The sequence below is a fragment of the Leptomonas pyrrhocoris genome, assembly GCF_001293395.1.
Source record: "Leptomonas pyrrhocoris isolate H10 chromosome Unknown, whole genome shotgun sequence".
In the NCBI taxonomy this organism is placed as follows: Eukaryota; Euglenozoa; class Kinetoplastea; order Trypanosomatida; family Trypanosomatidae; genus Leptomonas; species Leptomonas pyrrhocoris.
The window spans coordinates 632,918-658,404 of record NW_015438381.1 but is presented as its reverse complement, the minus strand read 5'-3'; the positions used below and the strand labels follow the sequence as shown (position 1 = coordinate 658,404).

Genomic DNA, 25,487 nt, shown 5'->3' with positions numbered 1-25,487 from the left:
AAAAGGTAGAGGGTGGTTCAAGTCGGCGTAACACCAAAAACAGAAGTAGCAACGAGAACGAGCTGCTTTTGCACGATCAGCAACGGTCTCCGAGAACGTAGAGAAGCACCTGGCAAACGACTTTAAGGGGATGCCACCGCGATCTAGCACGACATGCATCGAGACGCTCGTTAGACAGTAAAACGTTCTCGACAGCGGGTAGCGGCACCACCGTTACCCGCATAATTGTTTTATTTTTATAGAGTTTTCAAATGAGAATTGCGTTTCAATTTCGCTTTGGACACTTAGGCAAGAGATCTGTTGAGGAGATATGATGTACTTCCAAGGGAAGAATACTGAGACTGCGGAGCAACGACGTGACAAAGAGAAAAGAAAAGAATCGGAAAATGAGAAACGTGCGGAAGTTGCATTTAACTTCGTATACAAAACAGGAAACATTTTCATGTGTTTACACAGACACAGCATTACGGTTATTAGTGCATCAGCTTCTCAGAGAAAAGATGGAGCAGTGTAGAAGTTTTGCCATTTCTCCTTCTTTCCGTTCTTTGCTGGACAGCGACGTTAGAAAATAAGAGAACCAAGCAAAAGACAAAAGTCGAAGAGAAAACTTCTTTACGAGGTCGGAAGGGGGTTTTAATGCGGAACAAACGCGTTCGTCTGATGCGCAATAAACGAAGCTAAAGGCAAAAACCGGAGGAAAAGTTTTTTTCGAGAACTCAACTATCTCATCCAACTGCGCCTCATCAAGCCCTTAGCGGATTGTTCGCCCCTTTCCCCTTCATTTAAAGTATTATGCTGGCTACCATTGAAACTACGGAAAGGAAGGAGGAGTCGCGCCGTCACCAGTAGCAAAAACAAAAGGAAGAGAAGACGAAGAAAAGACACTTTTTTGTTTTTTAAAAACCCACAGCCGCTCTCCGTGAACCAAAAAAGTGTCGGGACATGTGTAGAAATTTTAAAGGCAGCGTAAATGAATTCTGCAGGCGAAACGGTGGACTTCAACGAGAGAGGAAGAAATGGGGACTCGTGCGCCTTCAACGATGTATTCCACACCCGCAGTCGTGGCGCCTCTCTCCTGAGACGCTGGGCGCTGATTTCCAGTTTTACAAAGACGGGGAATTGATGCCCTGCGCGAAGAAGGTGGCGGACATGATGGCTGTGATGACCAACGTGAACACCCACCCACCGTACATCTTCAGCACCATCATCCACCGCACACGGCAGACCCCGACGTCCATCATGCTGATCGCAATCACCGCACCCGTGATACAGTGCGTGGAGGAGACGGGAATGCCGTAGCCGGAGGCGAATGACACCACCAGCGCCGCCGACAGCTCCGCCGAGAAGCCGCGGCTCGGCGTGATGACCGTCAGCTTCTCGCCCAGCAAGCGCATGAGGCGGATACCAAAGGTGGCCAGGCCCACGACCAGACCTGCACCGCCCAGACACAGCACCCAGACGGGAATGGAGGAGGAGGAGGCGACGGTGCCGGTGGTGTACACGGAGTAGATGGCCGCCAGCGGGCCCACCGCGTTACTCACGTCGCTGGCACCGTGCGCAAACGAGGCGCAGATGGCGGTGAAGATCTGCAAAAAGCGGTACACCATCTCGGCGTGCGTGTTGAACATCTGCACCTCCAGCCCGCTCGCCGTGGGTGGCTGCGCCGGCGGCAGGGACACGTTGTCGTCGCTGTCTTCCGCCGCCTCGTCACGCACAACGTCGCCCGTCGTCGCCTCGCCCTTCTTGCGCCCCTCGTCCATGCGCGCCGCAGCGGGTTCCTCATCTGTGCGTGTGAGGTGCGAGACAGGACGGCTGGTGCGGCCCTCGTCTTCGTTGTCGTCGTAGCCGCTGCGCACCAGCTCCGCCTCCACATCCACCATCGGTCGCCCCTCCGCCTGGGCGAGTTCGGCGGCCTTCCTCCCCATTCGGGCGACACGGCGCTTCAACAGCGGGATGAAGGCGCATGAGATGACGCCGGCTGCCACGGCGATGACGGCCGCCACCCACGCCGCCTTGCTGACGTCCCAGTGCAGGCGGCTCTTGGCGCCCTTGTAAAGCACAAAGAAGGCCTCCAGGAAAAACGCAATGGTGACGATGATGGGCAGCGAGTAGATGGCGCGCTGCACCGAATTGGCGGGGCGCAGAACGAGGAAGCGCACGGAGCCGTAAATTATGGCCGCAACGGCACCCGTGAGAAGCGGCGAGATGAACCACGACGCAATGATCGGCACGACGCCGCCGACAAACGGGAATTCATCTTGGTGGTCCGCCCAGCTGACGGAGCCGCCACCGCCGTAGACGAGCGCAAATCCGATCACACCACCGCAGATGCTGTGCGTCGACGAGACGGGCAGCGTCAGCCACGTCGCGAGCGCGAGCCAGCAAAAGGCAGCACCGCATGCACACAACATGCCATACATGAAGATGTACGGGTGGTCGGCGAAGTCACTGGGGTTCGCGATGCCGCCCGAAATCGTCGCCGTCACGGCGCCACCGAGCGAGACGGCGCCGGCGAACTCGCAGATGGAGGCCAGGATGACGATCTGCGTGAGTGTCAGCACCTTCGCTCCGTAGGTGGTACCGAAGGCGTTACTCAGGTCATTCATGCCCACGCCGGCGCCCGTCAAGAAGGAGACGAAGGCGCCGACGATGACGATCCAAATGTATGGGTACACAGTCGCCATTCTCTCGCGTGGGGGGTAAAAATACAAAAACTACAGATGCAAGACAATTAGGAAACGTTTGAAGACAAGAAGTTTTTAGTTTTTCAGGGTTTTAAGGGCAAAAAAGAAAACTGAAGCAATGTGACTGTAAAGTGGGTAGGGCGGTGCTGTTAAAATGGCGGCGAACGTTACCTTCGAGCGTGTATTGAGTTAGGAAGCAAACAATGTGCGTGGTGGTGGTGGTGGTGGTTAAACAAAAGAGGTGGACACGAGAGCGAGAATTCAAAAAAACGAATACACCAATGACGACCCTCCCAAAAGAGGTTAAAAGATGAAGATACTTCGAGAGCCCCGCCGCTCGAGAACAGCAAGAGAAATATACGCACCCCTGTTCTTGGCGGCACAAAGGGTGTCGGCCAGTATTCTGCCGTTTCTTTTTCATTGACCGTACAACGACGATGTGCAAGACGGCGCCAAAACATACGAACAGCAACAAGTGCCAACAGATAACCCGATGCAACGCCGTTCTCTCTGCGCTCAGTGCAGATACTTCGTCGTTGCGTGAACATTTTCTTTGACGGTGGAAAGCGCAGGCTCATCTACGTAGGCATTCTAATGTCCACCGAAGCACAGCAAAAACATACGTTCAGCTCTCTATGACGAAGGAAGTAATACAGTGTTCTATACGTGAAATAACATCAAGAAGCCGTGGTGTGCGACGATCATGAGAAACGATCGTGTTAAGCCACCTCTACGTGATACGGCGCAGCAGCCGCAGCTCTTGACGCTTGCAAACTGCAATCTCCGCCTCCAGCGTCCTCAGAAACTCGACGTAGGCGTAGCGCTCCAGCAAGTCACGGCATTCCTTCTCGTCGTTCAAAATGCGGCTGCGAACAAGTGCTTCGGTGTGAATAAAATGGCAGTGTTGTTTGAAATGGCGACGGGTCATGCCTGTCAGACACTCCTGCTCGAAGAGCATCGCGGAAGACAACATGTCTTTCCCTTCCTGCCATGCTCTGAAGAGGATCCGGCGGTCGTTGAGTTCGGTTAGAAGAAGCATGTTCATCGCTTCGTGGAAGAAGGCCGCAGTGAGGGCCCGCCAGTGTGTCCTGCACGCCGCCGCAATCTCTCGTCGATCCTGTCTCTCTAACTCGACGAATTCTTCGTTGACGCGCTGCATCGCTCGCCGCCGCTCGCGTGCACGAAGGGCGGAGACCGAGCGGGTCGGCGGCTGCACCTGTTTGGGCGGAGATCGCCGTCGATGCAGATTACGCGCCAGCAACTGCTGCAGTGGGTCGGCGACGGCGCCATCCGTCGCGCACCGCACACTCGTGTCCCATCTTTTGCGTGGGAGCGTCGAGCGCGCAAGCGAGGAGGTGGTGTTGAGGCCGTCCGTCAGCAACTCCGCCCGAAGCGAGTTCGAAAACCTCAGCGAGAAAGCGTTGTCGCTCGTGCCGCGACGGAAAATGAGCCAATTCGCCTCTCTGCTGGAAGTCGATGCAGCGCCGTTGCAGTCCTCTCCAGTCGGCTTCTGTGCGGCTCTGCGCCACGCCCGCTCATCTCGCAGCAGCACATTCAGCTCATTGGATGACAACATCATTCACAGCGTGCGCGTTGCGGATATTTGAAAAGGGAGAAAACAGCGACAAGAAAAAAACAGTGCGCCGTTGCGAGATGTGGTGGAGCGATCGAACACTTCTGTCGGCGCGTTCACTGAACGACAACGTGCAGGTACAAGGGAGAAAGGGGGCTTGAGAAGAGGAGGAAAAAATCCTAGGAGAGGCGTGACAGATCCGCGTTGTGGCTGCGATTGCACTGCACGAAACACACCGTACATCACGCAGCGAGACATTTCAGAGCAAAAGGACTTGCAGAGCCCCTTAAATAAAAAAGGAACATCCAGTTTTTTGAGGCGTGCGTAGCAGCGACATGAAAACGAGTTCACTGCGGTACCCCAACGAACGTTCTACACGGCAGTGGCGTCTGATATCACAACGCAGTTGCCACAGCCCTCTCGATGCTCTCACTCCGCGCAACCGCGTGCGCCACAGTGCGTACATACAACAGAAAGCTATTATTCGTTTGTCTACGCACAAACATCAACACACAGGTGCACTGAAACACACTTCAGGAAACAGATGGCGAACGTCAGACGGTGCCAATGCAACGTAAAGTAATAATAATAATTAAAAAACGAGAACATCTATGAAACTGTGTCGATCAAACTCTTCCGCCTACCAAACAAAAAACAAGGGAATATGCAGAACGACGCGCAGAGCCCCCGCACTTGCTTCTATGAAACGCCGCAGCAATAAGAGAAACACGCACCTGGACAAGAACCGATCACTGCACCCACAAGCGCCGCCCCTCCGGTACTCTTCTTCATACAAAAAAAAAGGCCTCGAATAACTCCTGCATCTCACACGGGAGAGAGAGCAAAATAACGTCGCAAAGTCCAGCAGTGTGATTTGCACCTCAGCCAAACCTCCACGGCCCTTTACAAATGCGTACGTGAAGGCGGTCCCGCCGGGGGAAAGTGAAAGCCCTGCATCCTTCATCTCATTCTACTGACTCCATTCGATCGGGGTGACGGTGACCGCGGGCTGCGGCATGGCAACGAAGCGACCTAACAGCTCTTTTTGCGGCGTCGCCGGTGGATTCTGGTTAAGCTGGGCATCGAAATACGCCACCTGCGTGTAGTAGCCCACCCGCAGGAACTCTTGTCCGCGATACTGAAACGATATCAGCAGGATGGTGACGCCCACCACGTCATCGGTCGGCACCAGCTCCATCTGCGGGGCGTCGCACTCCAGCGTGAACTCCGTCGTCCCCTGCTCTAGCGGGCCGACGTCGAAGTCATCGAGCACTTGGTCGTACTGCGAGGAGGAGGCGCTACCGACCCAGACGAAAGAAACGGAGACGGGGAATGGTAAACTCTCCGCCGCCTCCAGCCGCATGCGCCACCGAAGCGGATTCGCGTAGGCGTCCGGGTTCGCGCCCAGCAGCTCGATCTCCAGCAGCTGCACTAAAGGATCGGCCATTACAAAAGTAGGTATATATATATATGTGTGTATCTTCACTTAAAAGGAAAGACTGCACAGCACGAAGGCGTTAGAGGGGAATATAATAAGCAAGGTTCTAAGGATACGTTGTAGAGGGAAAAAACGTTGTTGTTATTTTGGACTCTATGTGTGAAGACCACAAGACCTGAATAGATGCAGCGCTTTTCTTCCTGCCTTTGCAGACACACTTGTATTTCTATCTTTGAACCCCTCAACTAAACAAAACCAAACCACGAGAAGAAGCTGTTCCTTACGTGTCCCTCGATGGAGGCGTGTGTGTGTGTGTGTGTGTGCGGTTGATTTCTCTTCTTTGATGTGTCCTCTATTCACTGTACTTAAATAATTTCTTTTAACGTTAAAAAGAAGAAAAGGTATGCTGTTTACTTCGTCCTTGCGAACGACAGCGACGTGTGTGCGCCAACGTACAGAGCAAAACAAGAAAAAGAAAGCCACGCAAAGTTCAACGGAAAGTGCGAAGAAGGGGTATAAAACCAATGCTTTAAAAAAGGCTACTGTCTTTCCTAAGACAGAGGAAAACAACAGCAAGTTCAGCAGTGCATTTCATCGCTGCAGCCGAGCGCTTTGGTAATTCCCTCGCAGCGTGCAGCGGGTACGCATGACGAAAATATGCCGAGCCACACCTTGGGCAAGACAACGTTGGAGACGGGAAACGTGGGTGAGCGGGTCAAACACACGCAACACGCTCCGACTTGTGCACACGTCGCCGCCACGCAGTGTAGATCATCCCGCCTTCAATCGAAGCCCCCTCACTCAGGGCGAACCGTAAGAAACCTGTCATAGAGCGTTTTTGCGGCGTAAATGATCACAAGTCAACCCGCCAAGATAAGCGTTGGTAGAGCAGATGCTTTTCAGTGAGCAAATGAAGCGTAAAAACAAGGAAAGTTACGCATCACGAACCAAGGCGTAAAACACCTTCGTGATGATCGGCCAGCGTCGCCATACGGGGTTTCCACCATTCCACGCGAAGCGCTGTCCACTTGCGTGACCCCTCTGTCCCTTTCGCTTTCTTTCTCACAAATTCAATCGTGCGGAAGTTCTCTGACGTCGCAGCTGTCAGAGATGAGGCGCGCATGGCGGAGAGCATCGCTGTGAACCGAGAAGAAAAAAAAATGCCGTTCTTAGTTTCGCACTGATGGTCCTCGTGGCTTCCTCCCACTCGCCCGGCAGCCACCACAGAAAGGCCTCCGCGCCGCCACTCAGTTCGCTCGCCGACGTCAACAAGCGCGACTCGGCGAAGAGGCGCCACCACACGTCCTCGTGGCTCTCTTTGCGCCACCGGGCGATTCGCTCGCTCCGCTGCAGCGAGACGTCGATATGCCGCTCATCCGCTATTAGCGAGCACAACTCGTGCAGGGGGCACACCGCCTCCATGAGGTTGTTCAGAGTCCGCCTCTCCTCCACTCTGCTCGTCAGATCGTCTGCGGAGTCGGCCGACACGGACCAGCACAGTTGCACGTAACGGAAGTCATCGCGTTGCCGTGTGCTGCTAGATGGCAGAGGCAGAGAGGCGGTCGGATCGGCTGGCAAAGGGTCCTCCAGCGGGTGCCACGCCCGGCGGTTCAGCCGTGGGTCGTACACAAACATGAAATCGCTGATGTTGCCGTAGTGACGACTGCTGCTTGGTCCTCCTCCGCCGGCAGTGACCACACGAGCAGATGGCGTGGTGGACGCCACCGCTGGTGCGGCCGACATCGGAGTAGCGGTGGTGCTGGCGTGCGGTGCGGAAGGGATGAACACGCCATGCAGCCTGCGGCCACCGTTGCCGTTCCCTTGGCGGAGGTAGTACGGAAGTCGCCCCTCCTTGGACAGCACAGAAGCTGCCGACGGGAACCCGCTGCGGTCACCGCCGTCGATGCTGCCGGCACCCGTCGTGGGGCTGCCGACGGTCTCGCTGAATCCGCCGTCCTGTGGGACTTCGGTCGAGACGTACGAACTTCGCGGTGCACAGGAGGCGGTGCCGCCACCGGCGCCTGCCTCGCCCTCGTCCAGGCAGCGAAAAATCTCCGCCTTGCGAGCCGCGTACTTCTGCGGAGCGGCCTCCACCGCTGCTTGAAGGGACGCGGCCCGCTCCATCGCCTCCTTCAGATTACTCTGCGTGCTTCGCTGCACCACCACGGTGTACTCGCTCGCAAAAAGACGACAGCAGTCCGACCCGGCGACGGAGTCCTCGGTGGTGAGGAATGTTGTGTTGAGCAGCAGCAGCGGCGTCCTCTCGGTCGTCGGGATGGGAAAGGACAACTCACGGCCCACCGACGGCACGGGTATCTGCAGCACGGCGTACGTGCTGTCCTGCAGCAGCAGCAGCACAAAAGAACCTTGCTCGTTTTTGTGGTGGCCCACAAAGAGCCCGCACACGTCGGCCGCACAGCCCACGCTGACGGCGGTGCTCTTCCCCGCCGTCGTCGCCCACACCTGCCGCAGGTGTTGCAGCGGCCGCTTCGACGGCACAAAGTGCAACGTGCGAGCAGAAAAGAAAAGTTTTGCGTGGGGGAAGGGCGCGGCGGCGGTGCGCGACTTGGCCGGGTTCACAGCGTACAGCGTCACCCAGCTGCCCTCCATTGGCAGCGACAGGCCCTCGTCGTCCTCGGTCAGCAAACTGCGCTCCTCTACAGTCTCCCACTGCTGCACCAGGGCCTCGGTGCCGTCCTTCACAATCAGCAGGGATGTTATGCGGGAGAGCTGCCGCGTCTCCGCCGCACTCTCGACCCCCTCCATCGTACGGTGCAGGCGGTCGGTGACGTGGAGTTGGGCGTGGCTGCTGCGAACGGCCCGAATGGCGCGCTCGCGTGCAGGTCGGCCGCCGTCTTCGGCAGCGGCGACGCTCTGGTTCACCTGCGTCATGTAAAACGGCGGCAGCACGCGTGCGACGACGCCTTCGATGGCAGGCACCAAGCCGCCCAGCGGGTGCACGAGCGAGAGCGGCAGCGGCGGCGGCTCGCCGTGGCAGACGCCCAGCGGTACCTGCGGCGACACCGCCCGCACGCAGTTGTAGTTGATAGCGAGAACCGACTGCGTGTCGCACTCGGTGGGACTGTACTGACCGTGTAGCAGCGACTTCGCTCCACACACCGCTAGCTTCTGTCCAGGGCGCAGGACGCCTTCACGGAGAAGGTTGCTGAGCGGGACGTCGCACGTCACCTTCATGTGATAAATACCATCGGAGAGGGTGACGAGGCGCGTGTGCGGGGTGCCGCGCTCCTCCCGAATCGAGCTGAGGTACAGCACCACGAGGGAGGCGCTGGGCATGTCGCCTTCGACCATTCTGCGCAGAGACGGGCGCTCGCCGTCCACCATCTCCGTGTTGTACGCCTGCAGGAGACACAGCAGCACCGACTCGGCGCTGAAGACGTTCGTTGCAGCCGGCGCTGAGCGAGACGCGCACGACACGCGGAACATGGCGGAGAGAAGCGCGTGGCGGCACCAGTCGACGGTGCAGTGTCTGCCACTCGCACCGAGCTTCAGCATGCCGGCGTGCCACTGCGGCACCCGCGCCGACTGCGTCTCCCGCACACCCAATAAGAGAGACAGCGTCGGGCCGCATTCCTCTGCGCTGAAACAAAATTCCTCTGACATGATCGCCGCTAAGGAAGGGGCGGGAGAGATGGTGGGGCACGCGCACGACCGACACGTGAAGCGGAGGGGCTCAAGTCGTGTGCTCGGAGGAAGTACGGCGGCGCTCGCAGAAGATGGAGCGACCATTTCGCGTGGTCGTGCTGTGGGGTCCGGGCCGAGACGTTGCTGCGGGGGCACAAAGCCCCTTCGACGCCCAGCCGAGAGGCCCAATAGCGGTGAACTCCTTCGGTTGACACTGGGCACGGAATTGTCGGACGGGGTTTCCGTCTCGTCTGCGGTGGCGGTGTCACCTGCCGAGGCCTTCAGCGAAGCGGTGCAGTCCTCTGATGCTCCCCTCTCCCCGTCTTCGAGTTTTTCGCGTGCCCTGCGCAATGACGCCTCCGACACGCGCACCGCGGTTCCCGCAGCTGTTTCGAAGAGCGTGGAAATGGTGTGAAGGGACTGCGCCTCGGCCTTGTCAGCACTCTCAAACGATTGCCTCGCCTTCTCTATGGAGTCCTTGTGGACGGTGACCCTCTTCCCACTTGCCGTTTCGAACAGCGTTGCGACCAGCGGCTCGGACGCCGGCGGGGGAGAGAAGGACGTACTCTCCAGCCGCTCCGCCGCCTTCTGCAGCGACTCGCGCCGCACCGTGACCGCCTTGCCGGAGGCAGTGAAGAAAAGAGTCGGCACCGCAGACGCCGGCGGAGGGAGCAGCGATGGAAAAGAAGGCGGAGCCGGATCCGCAGGAGCTCCATTGGTACTCTGCGTTGCATCCGATGGATGCAACGGTGGATCGTCGAGCTGTTGCCGCTCTTCCTGTGTCATCACCGCTGTCGCCTCGTGCGATTCGCCGTCGCCTTCACCTGTTGTTTCCTTTTGACGCTGAGAAGGACCGACATCGCTCTGTTGTGTTGACTCCGCTGGTGAAGAAGAGGCAGCCGATGGCGAGGACACGTTTTTGGCTTTGTCGGGGATCTTTTTGGCCTTCTTTGTGTCATTTGTGTTGGCGGAGCGCTCGCGCTTGCGCAGCAGCCGAAGGCACATGCCGCACTTTATTCTGCTCGGCGGGTTGATGAACGTGCAGTGAGGGCACGCGACACCTTTCATGGCTGCGGTGTGCGATCGCGGTAACAAGAAACACGGATGTATGTCTGCTTGTCTGCGTGAACTACATCATGCGTTGCATAGTCTACGGAGATGTGCTTCTCGACCGACCTGTGCAACGCTTCCCCGTTGACCTGTTCGTTTGTTGTTGTGCTGCTGCCGTTCGGCTTCGACGAACAGCAACAGGTTCCACGCACCCGAGGCTCGTACCTCTTCGATTCAGCGACTGATAAAACTGAGAAAGAAAAAAAGAAGAGAACCGGCAACGCCAGAAAGGGAGGAAGGGCGCCCGTTCAACAAGCGAAGGAACGAGAAGGCCGCAGAGATGTTTGCGGAGCAAAGATGAATTTTAGTTTTCGAGGAAGAAAGACGGTATTGTCAAGGGAAATATCCTCACGGCAGCTACACTTTCCACCCGAGCGAGCGGGCTTGGCTCAAGCAAGAGCAGCACGCACAGTCACTTTGTAGCGCACAGCTTATCGAGCAGAAATGAAGTTTGGAAAGCGTTTCTTGAGTGTGTGTTTGTTTCGGTGTTTCTTGTTTCTGTTTTGCGGATAGGAAGTGGTGTTGTTTTGTGAAGCAGGAAAGGCAAGGGCTATTCCCAGGCGCTGCGATGTTCAGCTCAAAGCTCGCCCAGCGCTGCAGCCCGTTTACCTCCCACTCCTTCTCCTGCACAATCAGCTCCGACGCATCATCAACTTACAAAAAATAAAAAGAACGGAAAGGCCAGCAGCAGCTCTCTAGGAGACCAACAAGAGCGACGACTCGTACGCACATAGACGTGCTGGCAATGTACCACAAAACACAGGTCTGGATTTCTTTTCATTGTCTTCACATGCGCAGCAGCTCAGCGCAGAGGAACGTAGGAGGTGATGGGCGAAAAGAGTCGATTATTTGAGCTCAGCAGCCGCAAGGAGATATTAATGAAGCACCACAGAGGAGCCGTGGCGTAGCCCGGCATCGCCGCACTACCAAGTTTATCGTAGTGCTCTAAAATCATCGGGAGAGAGACATAGAGGCGCAGCAGATACTCGAGCGTCAAGACACGCGCATAGCGTGACTCCGTCGCGGCTGCCTCGTCAAGGCGGCGCCGCTTCGTCTCCGGCGCGGCGGTGCGCGATTTGCTGAGGCGCTTCTCCACTTGTCGGACCGTCATGGCGATGATGCGGCGCTCACGCGACAGCAAAAACGAAAGCGCGCAGGCCTGCTCCAGCACACCGATTAAGAACGCGATGCAGCACTCCGTGACGGTTGGGTCGTAGCTGCAGGTCCTCATCTCGCCCTCGAGGGCGTCGCGGTGGGACTCGAAGAACTCGTAGATGCTGGGCGAGGAGGACGGCATGGGTGGGATACTCGGCGCCACGGCGTCCTCGACGTGCTCCAGGTGCCGCCGTACAACCAGCAGCAGCGACGGGGGCCACTGGACTCCCTGCATGTTGGCTGAGGAAGACATGGTAGAGTGCCTTCTCAGGTTGGTTAGGAGGATAACACTGTGAGTCAGATCGGAAACGCTTGAACGGCAGCGCTCTTCGCAACGAAATCTTTGGAGTTGTGCACGTAAACGGGCACCTTCATGCGTTCGGCGGGTGAGTATGCACGTAGAGGATTGCAACAAGATCGAAGAAAGGGAAAGAAGACGAGAAGACCGGAGGACAGCGATACATATATCACTTCGCAACGCATACAATGGCTGCAGTCCGAAAGGGGGGGGGGGAGTAGGCGGTTGTGGTTCAGTCGCTGTCGCTGTTGTTTTTCGCAACGGTGCGACCACGTCTTAAACTGTGAGACACACCGGAGCCGCGCTCGAAGACCTCCTGCGTATTGTCCAACGCGCTCCCGTCGCTTCAAGCAGAAAAAACGCACGTGGAGTCTTTTGCCTGTGCCACCTCGCAGCAGTGTTTACTGCGCGAGAGAGGAAAAGAAGAAGAAAACGGGCGCCACAGTTCTGTCACAGTTCGCATTGAAACGATGACGCTGAGACAATTTCTTTTGGTGGAGTAAGAGGTGAAAACACGGAAACATGAAAAGAAGAGAAACGAGCTATTGACGCAGGACGCGGCAGCCGCCTGCTGCAATTTCAGTCGCCCTGTGACCGGCACATTGACCTTTCCAAACGCACACGCGCCGGCAACAACAACAACGAGAAGCAAATTTAAGAAAGCGAATCTCAACAAGCTGGGCAGCACACGGTGTCACATCAAGCACCTGCAGGGAAAAAAAAATGGTCAGCTTCCCCCCGCCAGGCGGGCGAGATGCCATCTAGGAAGAACACAAATCAGCGTAGCGCGTCACCACACACGCGACACGATGGTATCAAACGGGTAAAGTACAGAAAAGGAAACCCCAACAAAGAGACAAAGAAGAAAGCACACACACACACGCGTAGAGAGCAGCCACACGGAGACAGGAAAACACAGACTCGCTTCACATTCTTTCAAGCATTTTTCTTTGAGGAATCGAAGATGTAACTATAATAGTAATAAACATGACACGAGGGCCTCTGAAACACCACCAACTTCTTCCACTTCCCTCTCCATCGTTTGACACCATACATCACACACATACGCAAAAGCAAAGCTGCGTAGTATAATCCCGCTTTGGCACAGCAACAAAAACAGCAAGCATACACCTGTGAAAACAGAACGCGAACGGAAGCCGTAGATACAACAAGAAGAGAAAAGATAGGGAAACCTGTCGAGCTATTTTCCCCGTCGCGATGCAACGCCAACGTCGCAGCGATCATCACGCATTGCTCATCGTCCGCCCTCAAACTATTACACAAAGGAAAACCATAAAAACAAAAGAAACTGCGGACTGAGCCCGAAAGGTGTCAGCGTCCTGCGTGCGACCACAACACGCAAACGTGCGGCATTAAACATGTTCCTCTCCCTCCCTCTCAAACAACCATGCGGCACGCAACGATGTCACACGGAACGTGTGTGGCGGCAATCAGCCAATACCCCTGGCGCTCCACAGAGAACAAAAGCGCGTAGTCGTAGGGGTAGTCGTGCAGCGGGTTTGTTTCCTTCGAGGTCGTCTTGGCGTGGTTCAGATAGTGGATCGCCTTCTTCAAGTTGTCCTTCCCCAAGCCGATCGCCTGCGTGACGTTGAACTTCATCTCGCGTGGGGTAATCTGATACACAATGACGCAGCAGGACTCGCTCCATTCGCGACGCACCGACTCCTTCAGCTGGCGCTGGAAGTTGATGAAGTCTTCCATCTCCGTCCGCGCCGTCGACTTGGTCCACTGCTTATCCCCCGTGTGCGCCGCAGCAGGTCCTGCCGCAGCAGCGACACCGGCGCTGCCCGCCCCAGCGGCCGCAACGGGGGTGGCTATCGGGGCTGCCGCCGCAGCCGCAGCGAAGGCGGTGGTGGCGGCCATGATCTGCGAGGTGAGGTTCATGTTCGTCTTGTTATCGCGCACGTAGCGGCGGAACGCCTGGCGATCGCAGTGGGCGACACTGTCGGCGCAGAGGACGGTGTTTTGCACCACGCAGAACTCCGCGGGCCAGTTGAGCGCCTTCGAGTTGAGCGCGTCGGTCGCGTCGTTCGGGTTGGCGAAGTGCGGCGAGACGTCGTAGAGCGCCTCGGTGGAGGACAGCTTCGTGTCGGTGCCTTTCAGCACAAAAGAGTGTGCCGCCTTCCAGCGCTGCTGCGTCGCCTGCTGCTGCCGCATGAGGCGCTGAATGATTTCCGTGGCCGAGGAGTTCGGCTGGGGGGAGGGGGTCGTCGTCCGCACCGTCTCGGCGCTGAGGATGGCCGGGTCGGCCAGCGGCTGCTGCGGCGTCCCGCTGAGCGGCGTCGCGCTGGGGCTGCGGGTGCGGCCCGACTTGGCGCTCCGCGGCATTGGTATGGCGATGGTGGAGTTCGGGTTTGCCTGCCCCCGCACCCCGAGCGTGGTGGACAGAAAGCGCGGCTCCTGCCCGACGAAGAGCTCTGCTGTGGAGGCGACGATGCTGTACTTGGTGCTCTTCAGCCACACCGTCCACGGCGTTGTCCAGTTCGATGTGCGCTCCATGCCCTCCTCCATCACATCCACAAAGCCGGCCGTCGCGCGGTTGGACTGCAGCTCGCGGTACGAGTCTCCGTTGGGGTTCATGCCGTCCGTCACGTTGCTAAGGAGCACCGCGATGTCTACGTTGGGGTGGGCCCGCAGTAGTGCCATGGCGAAGGTCAGCCGGCGAGAGGCGCCGGGCTCCATGTGGAGCACCGTGATGGAGAGCGACGGCCCGTTGGGGACGCGGATGTTCACCTGCACTAGCGCACGAAACGCCTGTTTGCCGTCCGTTTTGGGCACCTCGGTCGGCTCACACTGCAGACCGAGGCGGAGCAGCGCCATGGTGCTGTCCTCCTGTTGCTCACAGCGGCTCGTCTCCATCACGGCATAGGCCTTGCGGATTTGTGGGTAGGTCTTAATGCGCGTGAGGGTCGCCGGTGAGACGTTCTGCATCACCACGGCGGTCGGCGCACTCGTCGCGACGAGGTCCTGCAGCCGGTCCACGTCGGCGGGCTCGAGGTGGTTCATGTCCACGTTGGCCACGGCGATGTTCTTCGCCGCAAAGACGGCGCTGGCCGCCGCACCGCTTTTCCTCTCCGACCAGCCTCCATTCTCGTCAAAGTATTTAATCTTCACCGCCACGCCACGATTCATTTTCTTCTCGTTCTCGGGTGTGAGGGAGGGGGGGAGGGGAGGGGGATGACCAGGGCGAAAGGGGGCGGTTGTCGAAGCAGGACGTGTGCGTGTGGCCACCGGGTTGTCGCCGTCGTACGTGTCAGCAAGTCGATTCAGAAGCTGCTTAGGTGACTCTGCGACGGGGGAGCGTTGGGTGCAAGGGAAGGAGCAAAGAGAAAGAAGAGGACAAGGAAAACAGTAAGGGAAGAAGATGCAAAGTGCGGTGGAAGGCGCAGCATCAACTCACAACACGCTTGCACCTCTCGTGATCGTTTATCCTTCTTCGAACGACGCAGAGCATCACGAAAACGCCGATAAGAACTGAGGTTGCAGCTCAGATTCAATTGAAGTACAAACAGACGAGCAGTGTCTGCGCGTTCGCCTGCCTCGCATGAAAGGGTCGAAGAATGCCGTAACCGCTTCTGTTCGTGTGTGTCATCTCCTTCACAGCTCAGCACTTACCTTTCCGCTCCGAGTTCGTTGCTGTGCTGCTTCGTTTCTCAATCGCAGCGGATGCATGAAACAGGAAAGCAAAGAAATAAAAGAGAGGAGTAAGGACGATTATTTTAGTGATGTTGAGGGTTCCACCGCCTCGATGCGCTGCGTCCTGCTCGACAACAAGTCCGCGTTGCTGGTGCATACACACATCTATATGCCCTCTCTCCTTTGTGTTAGCGGTACGACAACAAATCAGACGCAGTGTTCGCCAACTTGACGAACGAACACACACAAAAAAAAAATATATATATATATATATATGTATAGAGCCACCGCGCAGTTCTACAACTACCCGAAAAGCCTGTGGGAGTGCTTGCTTCGTGGACACAACAACGTCAGAAAGAGCGGGAAAGAAGAGAAGAGAGAAAAGCGCGTCAACGAGGCGCTCTCAGGCATTAAAAGGTCAGAGGAACGCAGAGAGGGAGCACAGCTGCCATCATCCAACGGGTCCGCTCGCCGTCGACTCCATAAGCTGCAGAGAGGTGAAAGGGAAAGAAAAGGGAAAAGAGAAACAGATACGTCGACTTCCGTCGCCGCGTAACCGCTGCGCTGCAGCCCTCACGCACGCGCGACATTCATGCCTCCATCTAAGCAGTAAATGATGTCCTCCACGAGCAGCGGCATGCACATCGGCGGGTTGGTGACAAAGTACCGCGGCGTTCCGCTGAGCATCTCCGATGCGGGAAACAGACGAAACACGCCAATCGCCACACACTGCCGCTTCGAGATCAAAAACTCGAAGGCGTCGCCGAAGGTCTGGAAGTGAAGAGCTTGGTTACCGCACAGCTTGAAGAGTGTCTGCGACTCTGCAGTGCGGTTCGTCCAGACAGCCTTGTCGAACATCTCCGCCGTCGAGGTGAGGTTCAGCACCATCTCGAAGAACTTGATGATGCGCGAGTCGCGGTGACTGTGGATGAGCAGCGTCAAGAGCATGTTCGATGAGAAGCAGCGGCCCATCATGAAAGCTAGCGCATCTTGGAAGTTCACCTCACCGCGCGACCGCCAGACGGAGTCCGTGTGGAAGGGTGAGACCTTAATGGAGGAGAGAAAAGACTGCAGCTCCGCCACGATGTTCTGCTCCGTCATCCCCCGCAGGCCCTCTCGCGCCTGTTCGTTCCAGTCCAACAAATCACGCACGCTGTTCTCGACGGAGAAGATTGGGACATCGCCGAAATCGCGCGGGCCCATCTGCGAGCAGTAGAGCAGGATGCCGCGCACCTTGACGACGTCTGTGTCCGCGGTGAGGGCGTAGTTGAGGTGGGAGTCTAGCGAGCCCTGGCCACGAATGTAGCGCAGCGGCGTGCCGAAGATCTCCTTCCACGTCTGCAGGAACTGGTTCGGGTACTTGCGCAGCGTCAACAGCGTCAGCCGAGAGTGGGCGTGCACGGCGCAGATGCACTGCATCATCACGTACAGCTCGTACTGCGCGATGGTTTGCGAGATGACGTCCTCGTACACGGACGTGGTCGTCTTGCGAAGAATTGAGCTTGTCTGGTCAATGAAGAGAAACACCTCCTCGTCTTGGTGCTTGCCATCGGTCAGTGCGTGTTCCTGCTCCGATGACGCCAAGAAGCCATCAGCCGCCTTCAGCAGCGCGGCATTGATCTTGTTTGTCACCTCCTTCAACGCCTCCTCGCGGTCCGCGGCGGACATGAACGGGTCCGACACGAGGCCGTCGTAGCGGCGCGTGAGGTACCACAAATGAGACAAGACCTTACCCTTTAGAGGCAGAGCGTCGAGTAGGACTCCACGAGGGTTGCGCGCGGGGACCGGTATACGGTGCAGTGCGCGTCGCACCTCCTCCTCTGACACGGCCTCGTCCTCCGACTCCGATTCCTCGTCGCCGTCGCCTCTCTCCCCGTTTCCGCTGTTGGCCCGCTGCGCCTGCGTCACATCGCCCAGCGAGGTGGAGCTGTTGTAGGGATAGAAGACGAAGGAGGTGTTCATGTTCTCGTGGAGAAGCTCGTCATCGTTGAGGCCTTGGCGGAAGTGTGCGCCGTACTGCTCCCGGCCCGACTCATTCAGCGGCCCGGCAGAGCTGAACTCCTCCAGCGCCTTGGCGAGGCTGTTGCGAGTGCGCTCGTACACCGCCATGAGCACGTCCTGCTCCTCTAGGCGGTAGCCCAGTTCGTAGCGCATGACCCGGCGGGTGTTCTCCTCCACGCCGACGATGAGGACGTCGCGGTATTTAAAGGTGGAAACGACGTGGCTCAGCGCCGCCCCGACGAAGCGCTGCGGCACGGGGCAGGTGCTGAGCACGTTGCGTCGACTGTACTCGTACTGGCTCTTCCAGTCCTCCACGCCGTCGTCTCGCCACAGCGCGGGCGGCTCCGTGCCTTCGGCCCACGCCGTACGCACCAGGTTCACGAGAAACGGGACAATGCCAGGAAGCAGCAAGGCGCTGGCCATGATGTTCTTCTTCATGTGCTCGTCGATCACACACGAGCGCTGGCCTTTGAGCAGCTTCGCGTGAAGACCGTAGCGGAGCCAGACGTACTGCGGCACACGGGGCACAAAGCGCTCGAAAATAATCGCCGACAGCATCACGTCGTCGTCCACGCGCGAGGAGTAGCCTTCGCGGACGGGCAAGATAATCACGCCAGCCGCGTCCTCTGCTTTCATGCGGCGCAGCGCGAAGGAGTCAAGCGGGTCCACAATGAGGAAGGTGCTGCGCAGGCGGTAGGTCGGGTGCCGGCCAATCGAAACAACGTCGGGGGAAAACTCCCTATTGCAGAAGCACACCGACTTCATGGGGTAGAGGCAGAAGACCTCGTCCAGGATGGAGATGACCTCCTCGCGAGTGACGCAGCCGTACACGATGAAGTGGTTCTTCCGGCCGGTGTAGGAGCGGTACGCCTTCAAGATCTTCGCCGTGGAGCGAATGACTCGAATAAAGGTCGGCATCTTCGCAATGAAGACGAAAATGATGACAATGGTGATCGCCTTACCATCCGGCGTCTTGGGCGTCACATCGCCAAAGCCGACCGTCGACACAGTAACCACCACAAAATAAATCGACACGGCCACGTTCATGGGGATGCCTTGGAAGCACTGATCAATGCGGAAAAAGCCAGCGGCGGAGAAGACCATGCAGATAAAGAGCGTCAGCGGACCAGAGGCAAGACGCAGCAGATCCAGCTTCCGGTTGCGCGGCACCATCAGTGCGACGGAGTCCAATATAAAGAGGAAGTACTGCCGCATTGGCCAGCATCGCATGAAGTAGGGCACGTAGAGGCGACTGACCCATCCGAGGTTCGGCGCGAGCGAGACAAAAAAGATGAGAATTTGGTAAATGGACGTGATGAGCACGACGATGATGGTCATGAGGCTGAGCGAGTAGGCGAAGAAGAGCTGCACCAGCGAGACGACGGACAGCACAAAGCGCGCGTAGAACCACGCACTGTACTCGTGCGTGTCGTAGGAGACCCAGGTGACCTTGTAGCTCACCGTCGACTGCACAATGTAGACCACCACCATCACCAGCTCCACCAGAAACAAGAACGTCCAGACAAAGAAGGCAGCGATTGGGTACTGCCGAACAAACTGCTGAAAGAAGTACTTCGGGCCAGAGATGTAGGTGAACTCGTTTTCTTTGTTGTCCGTGTTGCTCGTGGCTGACCGCGCGACCATCTTGGCCTTGTGTGGATCGCCCTTCACGTCCTCCATGTCCGCGGCCAGTGCGTGGTTGCGTCGTACACTGCGAGTGCGCCAATAGCGCTTCATGGGCGGCAAGTTCTGATTGCGCGAGCGGTGGGAAATGGTGAGGTCGACGGGGGCGGCGACGTCCTCGCCGAGAGAGGCGTCGTCTGCATTTGCCTTGGCGATGAACGTCGGGCTCTGGTAGCGGAGTGGCGAGCTCGCCACGTTGGACTGGTACGCCATGGCTGCCGGGAGGGGGGGGGGGAGTGGGGGAGATGCAAGACGCAATTCGAGTCGACGGTTCGCACAAGAGAAGAGAAGAACGGCAGAGTGCAACGAGCCAGACAGCTTTCGTTGTGGTGTTAAAGCACGTCCGGCTTCGTCACACACACGCAAAGGGTACTGTTGATGAAGAAGCAGCTGTTTCAAGAAAGCTGATGAGACGACGTAAGCTAGTAGCACAACACCAGTTTCTGACGAGGAGTTGCAACACATGTAAGTAGAGATCAGAAAATTGATGAGGGAACACAAGGGCACGGAGTAGAAGTTGCCGAGACAGACCTGAGTTTTTCTCAACGATTCGTTGTCAAGGTGGCGATGAAGGGGGACGCTTGATTAAACAAAACTTGCATGCGAAAGTGATGGTACAGGTTCCACCATCGCAAATACGCGAATTTCGGCGTTCCGATCCGATTATTTTTCCATGGGCAAACAAACAAAAAGTACGGCAGGTTGATGGTGTCTGGCCACGATGTCTGCGTGCACAACCTCCGCCTTCTGGTAACCCTTGCCGTTTGCGTGCGCCGTTGGCAAACTTGACCGCAAACGGACTTCCACGACGAGTCTATATTTGTGCTTTGGGAATAAAAATTAGTTGTGACTTTTAACCTCAGCTTGGGAGAAGACAAAAAGTTGCCGTCGTTCGTGCTGCTTTCGCGATTTCATGTCTTTGCTTCGACCGCGAACGCAGCAAGGAGAATTTTTTCAGGGCTTCTTCTGCCAAGCTTCCGTCTCACACATACGTACGCTTATATAGGGCGTAAAAGTAATCTATGCTGCAGTTGTTGTTTTGGCTTTTTCTTTCTTTTTGAGTTCCGCGACTGTTGCAAGCTCCCATGCGCAGAACTGCCGCAGAAACCTGAGGGGTTTCTCCGTCGGTCCACTTCTGTATCCGTTCTGCGTCTTCTTTTCGAAGTACAAATAAAACAAGGAAAGACATGCTTGAAAGCGAAGAAGACGGTCCGTCGGTGCTGTCTCACCTCTGTGGGCGTCGCCTCTGCTGGCATGCGAGAAAGCCCAGGTACTTCATCTTCAAGACGCTCGAAAGACGCTGCGGGATACGGAAGGAGAGAAAAAGGAGACGCACCAGTGCGCTTCTCCCGCCCGTGAATGGCCTCCCATGTCGCCCCCACGTCGCCAAAGCTGAAGAGGAAAACGGCCAACACGGCAGAGCAACAGAAACAACACAAGCTGAGACGACAGAAGAAAATCTCGCAGGTGGAGTGCATAGAAGCACAGCGAGGCGTCCACGCGGCCACGCTTCGTTGACTGTCGGCCGCAGTCGAGGAACTTCTCTTATTCAGAAAAATTATAATTGAGAAGAAAAAGAGCGTGGAAAGGAAGGTTTATAAACACCGGAATATTCTTTTTAACAGTTTTTTGAATGACATAACGTCGGAAGTTAAGAGAACAAGGAAAGGAAAGAAAAACGCTGGAGCATCGTGGGAGGCGAAGAAGCGCAGTCGCAGTAGTCACGCACAACTGTTTGAATTGTGAGACGTTGCGTCCTCGCACCATCGAATCCAGCGGCACCGCAGAGCCGCATTACCCCCGTCTTCGGTGAAGACCGGTTTGCGTAGAGGTGGACATCTGTGACGACGCAAACCCGCGCGCACAGCGACTTTACTTCAGCAACTTGGGAGCCATACGGCGGCCAATGACGATGCCGATGAGCACAGCAGCGAGTAGCTTCAGGATTTGCATCACGATGCAGGTGCAGTCGAATTTGGCGGGAGCGCCGCTGTCGTCAGCGCAGTGGCAGTCGGTACCGCACTTGCAGGCATCACTGCGTGTCGCAGCAGCACCGGCTGCGGCCGCCTTGTCGGTGAGGACGGTGACGCCGGGCAGCGACTTCCCCTCCAGCAGCTCCAACGACGCACCGCCGCCGGTCGATACGTGCGACATGTTCTTCGCCTCCCCGCTCAGCTCCGCAGCGCTCGCGCTGTCGCCGCCGCCGATGATGCTCATGAGCCCGTGCTTCTGCGTGCCCTCGCCCATCGACTTCGCCACGGCAAACGTGCCCTTCGAGTAGCACGCCATCTCGAACACGCCCATCGGGCCGTTCCAGATCGCGCTCTTGCACTTCGCAATCACGTCCTGGTAGATCTTGGTCGTCTTCGGCCCGATGTCCAGCGCCATGTAGCCCTCCGGGATGCTCACGTCCTTCGTCACCAGCGGCGAGTCCACCGCCTTGAACTCCTTGTTGCACACGTGGTCCACCGGCAGGAACACCTCCACGTTGCGCTCCTGCGCCTTCTTCAGCAGCGACTTGGCGAGGTCCAGCTTGTCCTGCTCGCACATCGAGATGCCAATTGCGTGGCCCTGCGCCTTCTGGAACGTGTACGCCATGGCGCCGCCGATGATAAGGTAGTTGATGCGGCCCAGCATGTTGTCCAGCAGCTGGATCTTGTCGCTAACCTTCGCGCCGCCAACGATGGCCACCAGCGGACGCGGCGGGTTGTTCAGCACCTTCTCGAAGTAGTCGATCTCCTTCGCCATCAGGTAGCCGGCGTAGCCCGCACCCAGCACCTTCGGGATGCCCGTCATCGTCGCACTGTCGCGGTGCGCCGTGCCGAAAGCGTCGCTCACGTAGACGTCGCCGTACGACGCCAGCACCTTCGCCATCGCGTCGCGCTCCTCCGTCTTCTTGCTGCCCTCCTCCACGTAGAAGCGCACGTTCTCCAGCAGCAGCACGTCGCCGGCCTTCAGCTTCGCAGCGTACGACGCAGCGTCCAGGCAGTCCGGCGCAAACTCCACCTGCTTGCCCAGCAGCTCCGACAGCCGCGCCGCCACCGGGCGCAGCGTCGCGGCCTCCTCGTACCCGCGCACGCCCTTCGCCGGCTTCGGGTCGCTCATCTTCGCACCCTTCGGGCGGCCGAGGTGGCTCATCAAAATGCAGGAGCCGCCCTCCTTCAGCACCTTCTGGATCGTCGGCAGGGCGGAGCGGATGCGGAAGTCGTTCGTGATCTCGCCGTTCTTCACGGGCACGTTGAAGTCCACGCGGATGAGGACCTTCTTGCCCTTCACTCTGACATCGTCGATGCTCTTCTTCGGCACGAGAGACATTTGTGAAGTCTGAGGTAGGCGAAGTGAAAGCTAGGGGGTGGGCAGCGAGTGCGGGAGAGTAGGAGAGGGGACACCGACAGTATTTTTGCTAAGATGTTTGTTAAAGCTGGGATTTTGATGGCGATGAGTAGGAGGCGTTTAAAAATCTGCGGCACGAGACATTCGCCGGTGCAATCAAAGGCGCAGGGAAGAGAGAGGAAAAGAACGGGGGAGGTGCGTCATCAGAATTCACCATAGTGAGGTAACAGCGCAGCGGCAAGAGGAAATCCTCCCACCGAGACGACAGAGCAAAGGCAGGACGAGTGCGCTTCGGCCGGCTTCCGTTCTCGCTGCACAGAGAGAGAGGAGCACGAGAATCAGAGACGGTCTGGGGTGTCCCTGCGAGCACAAACCGGCCATCCACGACGACGTTACTTGTGTTCAGAGGGTCCAATGCGCACGACGTTGACACCCGACGAGCAGCATCGCCAAAGCGCAAAAGCCTCCGTTTTTCCTTCCTTTCCACCACGACGTGTTGTGCACGCTCCGGCGATGCGTTGAATCCAAGATAATAAACTTAAAACAATTGTGGAGCGCAGGAGGAGAATAAAGAACAGAGGAAAGCACCGTACGTTTTAGTCCGTTACGTCTTTGTTTTGGTGGTGTTGCCGTGCGCGATGAAGCGCCGAACAACGCACGAGAGAAAATTTTTAAATTGAAAAAAAGCGGGCGACGTGCTTCACTGGAGCTCTGCTGTAAACTTGGATATATGAAAAACATGATCAACGAAACACTGAAAAAGGAAGAGAGAAGAGAACACCGCGCGGTGATGATAAAACCCTTCGTGGGCTCGATCAGTAAGCGTGCAACGACGGGTGGTATCAACAGAAAGAAAAACAAACAGAGGTAAAGCCAGCCCGATAGCACCACATAACCTGCGCCACTACTCCTTGTTGTCCAGCACCACCACGGCAGGCATCACCTTGCCTTCCAGCAGCTCCAACGACGCGTTGCCACCGGTGGAGATGTGCGAGATGTGCGCCGCCTCCCCCGACTTCATCATCGCACTGGCCGTGTCGCCGCCACCGACGATGCTAATGGTGCCTTTGGCCGCCGAGCACTGGCTGACCACGCGTGCCACCGAGAAGGTGCCAAAGGCGTAAAACGGCATCTCAAACATACCCAGCGGCCCGTTCCAAATCACACTGCGGCACTGCTTCACCAAGTGGGAGACGGTCTGGATCGTCTGCGGACCAATATCCAGCGCGGCGTACCCGTCCGGGATTTCCGCACTGGTCGTCGTGAGCGGTGCGTCGGCCGGACGCAAGTGGGCGTGGCAAACGTGGTCCTCCGTCAGCGTCACCTTCACCTGCCGCTCCGCCGCCAGCAACAGAAACCGTTTGGCGAAGCACATGCAGGAGTCCTCGAAGTGCGAGGAGCCGATGCTGTGGCCCTGCGCCTTCAAGAACGTGTACGCCAGGGCGCCACCGATAAATAGTGAGTCAACGCAGTCCAGCAGGTTCTCCAGCACCTGCGTTTTATCGCTCAGCTTCGCGCCACCGATGATGGCCAGAAGCGGCCGCGGCGGGTTGTTCAGCACCTTTGAAAAGTACGAGATTTCCTTCTCCATGAGGTATCCCGCCGCACCTTGCTGGAGTACCTTCGGGATGCCCGTCATGCTGGCGCTGTCGCGGTGCGCCGTGCCGAAGGCGTCGTTGATGTAGACGTCAGCGTAGGAAGCCAAGATGCCCGCCATCTGCATCCGTTTCTGCTCGTCCGGCGAGTTCTCGTTCGTGTAAAAGCGCAGGTTCTCCAGGAGCATCACCTCCCCGCAGCGCAACTTCGCAATGTCGCTCTTCGCACCGAGGCAGTCGTGACCAAAGTAGACGTGTTGATCCAGCAGCTCCGCCAACTTCACCGCCACCGGCTGCAGGCTGAGCTCCTTCTCGTAGCCCGCAGCAAACCCCAGCTGCGGAAACAGTTCCTCCTTGCGCTCGTTCATGAAACGAAGAAGCAGACGGCGCTTCTCGTCCTCGGGTAGGCGCGCAAAGATCGCCGTCTTGCCGCTGCCGTACGCGGTGGACAGCGAGGCCGCCTTCTCGTGCTGGCTCGACCACGCCAAGATCGTCGCCTTTGCGTCTCCGTTGAGACCGGAGAAGAACGCCGTCTTTCCCTTTGTGTTGGGGACCAGTATTGGTGCCCGGCGCTTGTCCTGCTCCGCCGTCGCCGCGTCGTAGTCGACGCCGGTGGGTCGGCCCAGATGGCTGATGAGGATGCAGATGCCCCCCTGGTCCACGATGCGGCGAATCGTGGGAATCGCACTGCGAATGCGGAAGTCATCGTCGATGTCGCCGGAGCTCGTCGGAACATTGAAGTCCACGCGGATCAGCACGCGCTTGCCCGCCACCGGCCAAACATCATCCACGCTCTTCTTGATCTCAATCGACTGATTGGAGAGCAGCATCGCGGCACAGAGAAGTGGTGGGGAAAAGAGAGTTCGAGGAACAAATAAATACAATTGTCACGAAAACAAGAACAAAAACGCCGAAAAATGTTTTTCAAAGGCTTTGCGGTACCGCAGCACGGTGTGGTTCGTTCTCTCGCTCCTCCTTTGATTTGCGATATGCAGCAGAAACGGCAGAGAAGAGTAATTTATGAAGGGTGTTCTTTTCTTTCTTTGAGATGTATTCGTCCGTTTGCAGACGGTAGCGACGTACGAGCTGCACACGCACCACGCACAGAAGGGAAAAATAAAACGAAAGAGGTGATGATGAAAAGTGAAATATCAAGAATCACGTAATCGCCGTTGTTGGCGATGAACGCAAGGGAGAAACAGCGCTGAGGGATTGAGCTGCGAAGTGCTCGGCAGGCTGCTGGGGTGTGATGGCACGTGTTTTGCTGACAACTATCCAAGAGACGGCTTCACATATGTTTCTGTTACAGGTCAAC

General features: G+C 57.3%; 9 protein-coding genes across 10 annotated transcripts; all 9 read right to left on the bottom strand.

Moving 5' to 3' along the window:
* Nucleotides 1-1,103: 1,103 nt before the first annotated feature.
* Nucleotides 1,104-2,857, bottom strand: ABB37_08696 (phosphate-repressible phosphate permease; the record flags this gene model as incomplete). The annotated part of the gene is made up of 1 exon (XM_015807785.1): nt 1,104-2,857. Exon 1 carries the CDS (start codon nt 2,682-2,684, stop codon nt 1,104-1,106), a length of 1,581 nt encoding a protein of 526 aa, XP_015653867.1. The 5' UTR covers nt 2,685-2,857.
* A 557-nt stretch (nt 2,858-3,414) lies between these two features.
* ABB37_08695 (hypothetical protein) lies at nt 3,415-4,378 on the bottom strand (the record flags this gene model as incomplete). Its single annotated transcript, XM_015807784.1, has 1 exon — nt 3,415-4,378. The coding sequence occupies exon 1, from the start codon at nt 4,261-4,263 to the stop codon at nt 3,415-3,417; it is 849 nt and encodes a 282-aa protein (XP_015653866.1). The 5' UTR covers nt 4,264-4,378.
* Nucleotides 4,379-5,227: 849 nt separating this feature from the next.
* ABB37_08694 (Anti-silencing protein asf 1-likeanti-silencing protein asf 1-like protein) lies at nt 5,228-6,117 on the bottom strand (the record flags this gene model as incomplete). The annotated part of the gene is made up of 1 exon (XM_015807783.1): nt 5,228-6,117. Exon 1 carries the CDS (start codon nt 5,702-5,704, stop codon nt 5,228-5,230), a length of 477 nt encoding a protein of 158 aa, XP_015653865.1. The 5' UTR covers nt 5,705-6,117.
* Nucleotides 6,118-6,799: 682 nt separating this feature from the next.
* ABB37_08693 (putative BRCA2 repeat-containing protein) lies at nt 6,800-10,642 on the bottom strand (the record flags this gene model as incomplete). Its single annotated transcript, XM_015807782.1, has 1 exon — nt 6,800-10,642. Exon 1 carries the CDS (start codon nt 10,406-10,408, stop codon nt 6,800-6,802), a length of 3,609 nt encoding a protein of 1,202 aa, XP_015653864.1. The 5' UTR covers nt 10,409-10,642.
* A 610-nt stretch (nt 10,643-11,252) lies between these two features.
* On the bottom strand, nt 11,253-11,976 carry ABB37_08692 (hypothetical protein; the record flags this gene model as incomplete). Its single annotated transcript, XM_015807781.1, has 1 exon — nt 11,253-11,976. Exon 1 carries the CDS (start codon nt 11,856-11,858, stop codon nt 11,253-11,255), a length of 606 nt encoding a protein of 201 aa, XP_015653863.1. The 5' UTR covers nt 11,859-11,976.
* A 1,325-nt stretch (nt 11,977-13,301) lies between these two features.
* On the bottom strand, nt 13,302-15,056 carry ABB37_08691 (hypothetical protein; the record flags this gene model as incomplete). The annotated part of the gene is made up of 1 exon (XM_015807780.1): nt 13,302-15,056. One exon carries the CDS (start codon nt 15,054-15,056, stop codon nt 13,302-13,304), a length of 1,755 nt encoding a protein of 584 aa, XP_015653862.1.
* A 1,077-nt stretch (nt 15,057-16,133) lies between these two features.
* ABB37_08690 (hypothetical protein) lies at nt 16,134-19,689 on the bottom strand (the record flags this gene model as incomplete). Its single annotated transcript, XM_015807779.1, has 1 exon — nt 16,134-19,689. Exon 1 carries the CDS (start codon nt 19,455-19,457, stop codon nt 16,134-16,136), a length of 3,324 nt encoding a protein of 1,107 aa, XP_015653861.1. The 5' UTR covers nt 19,458-19,689.
* Nucleotides 19,690-21,116: 1,427 nt separating this feature from the next.
* On the bottom strand, nt 21,117-22,707 carry ABB37_08689 (putative mitochondrial phosphoglycerate kinase C, glycosomal (PGKC); the record flags this gene model as incomplete). 2 transcript variants are annotated; one of them, XM_015807777.1, is made up of 1 exon in its annotated part: nt 21,117-22,707. In XM_015807777.1, exon 1 carries the CDS (start codon nt 22,557-22,559, stop codon nt 21,117-21,119), a length of 1,443 nt encoding a protein of 480 aa, XP_015653859.1. In that variant the 5' UTR covers nt 22,560-22,707. The 2 variants fall into 2 exon arrangements, with proteins under 2 accessions (XP_015653859.1, XP_015653860.1); XM_015807778.1 differs by having other exon boundaries at nt 21,117-22,667.
* Nucleotides 22,708-23,481: 774 nt separating this feature from the next.
* On the bottom strand, nt 23,482-25,260 carry ABB37_08688 (putative mitochondrial 3-phosphoglycerate kinase, glycosomal; the record flags this gene model as incomplete). Its single annotated transcript, XM_015807776.1, has 1 exon — nt 23,482-25,260. The coding sequence occupies exon 1, from the start codon at nt 25,000-25,002 to the stop codon at nt 23,482-23,484; it is 1,521 nt and encodes a 506-aa protein (XP_015653858.1). The 5' UTR covers nt 25,003-25,260.
* Nucleotides 25,261-25,487: the final 227 nt, after the last annotated feature.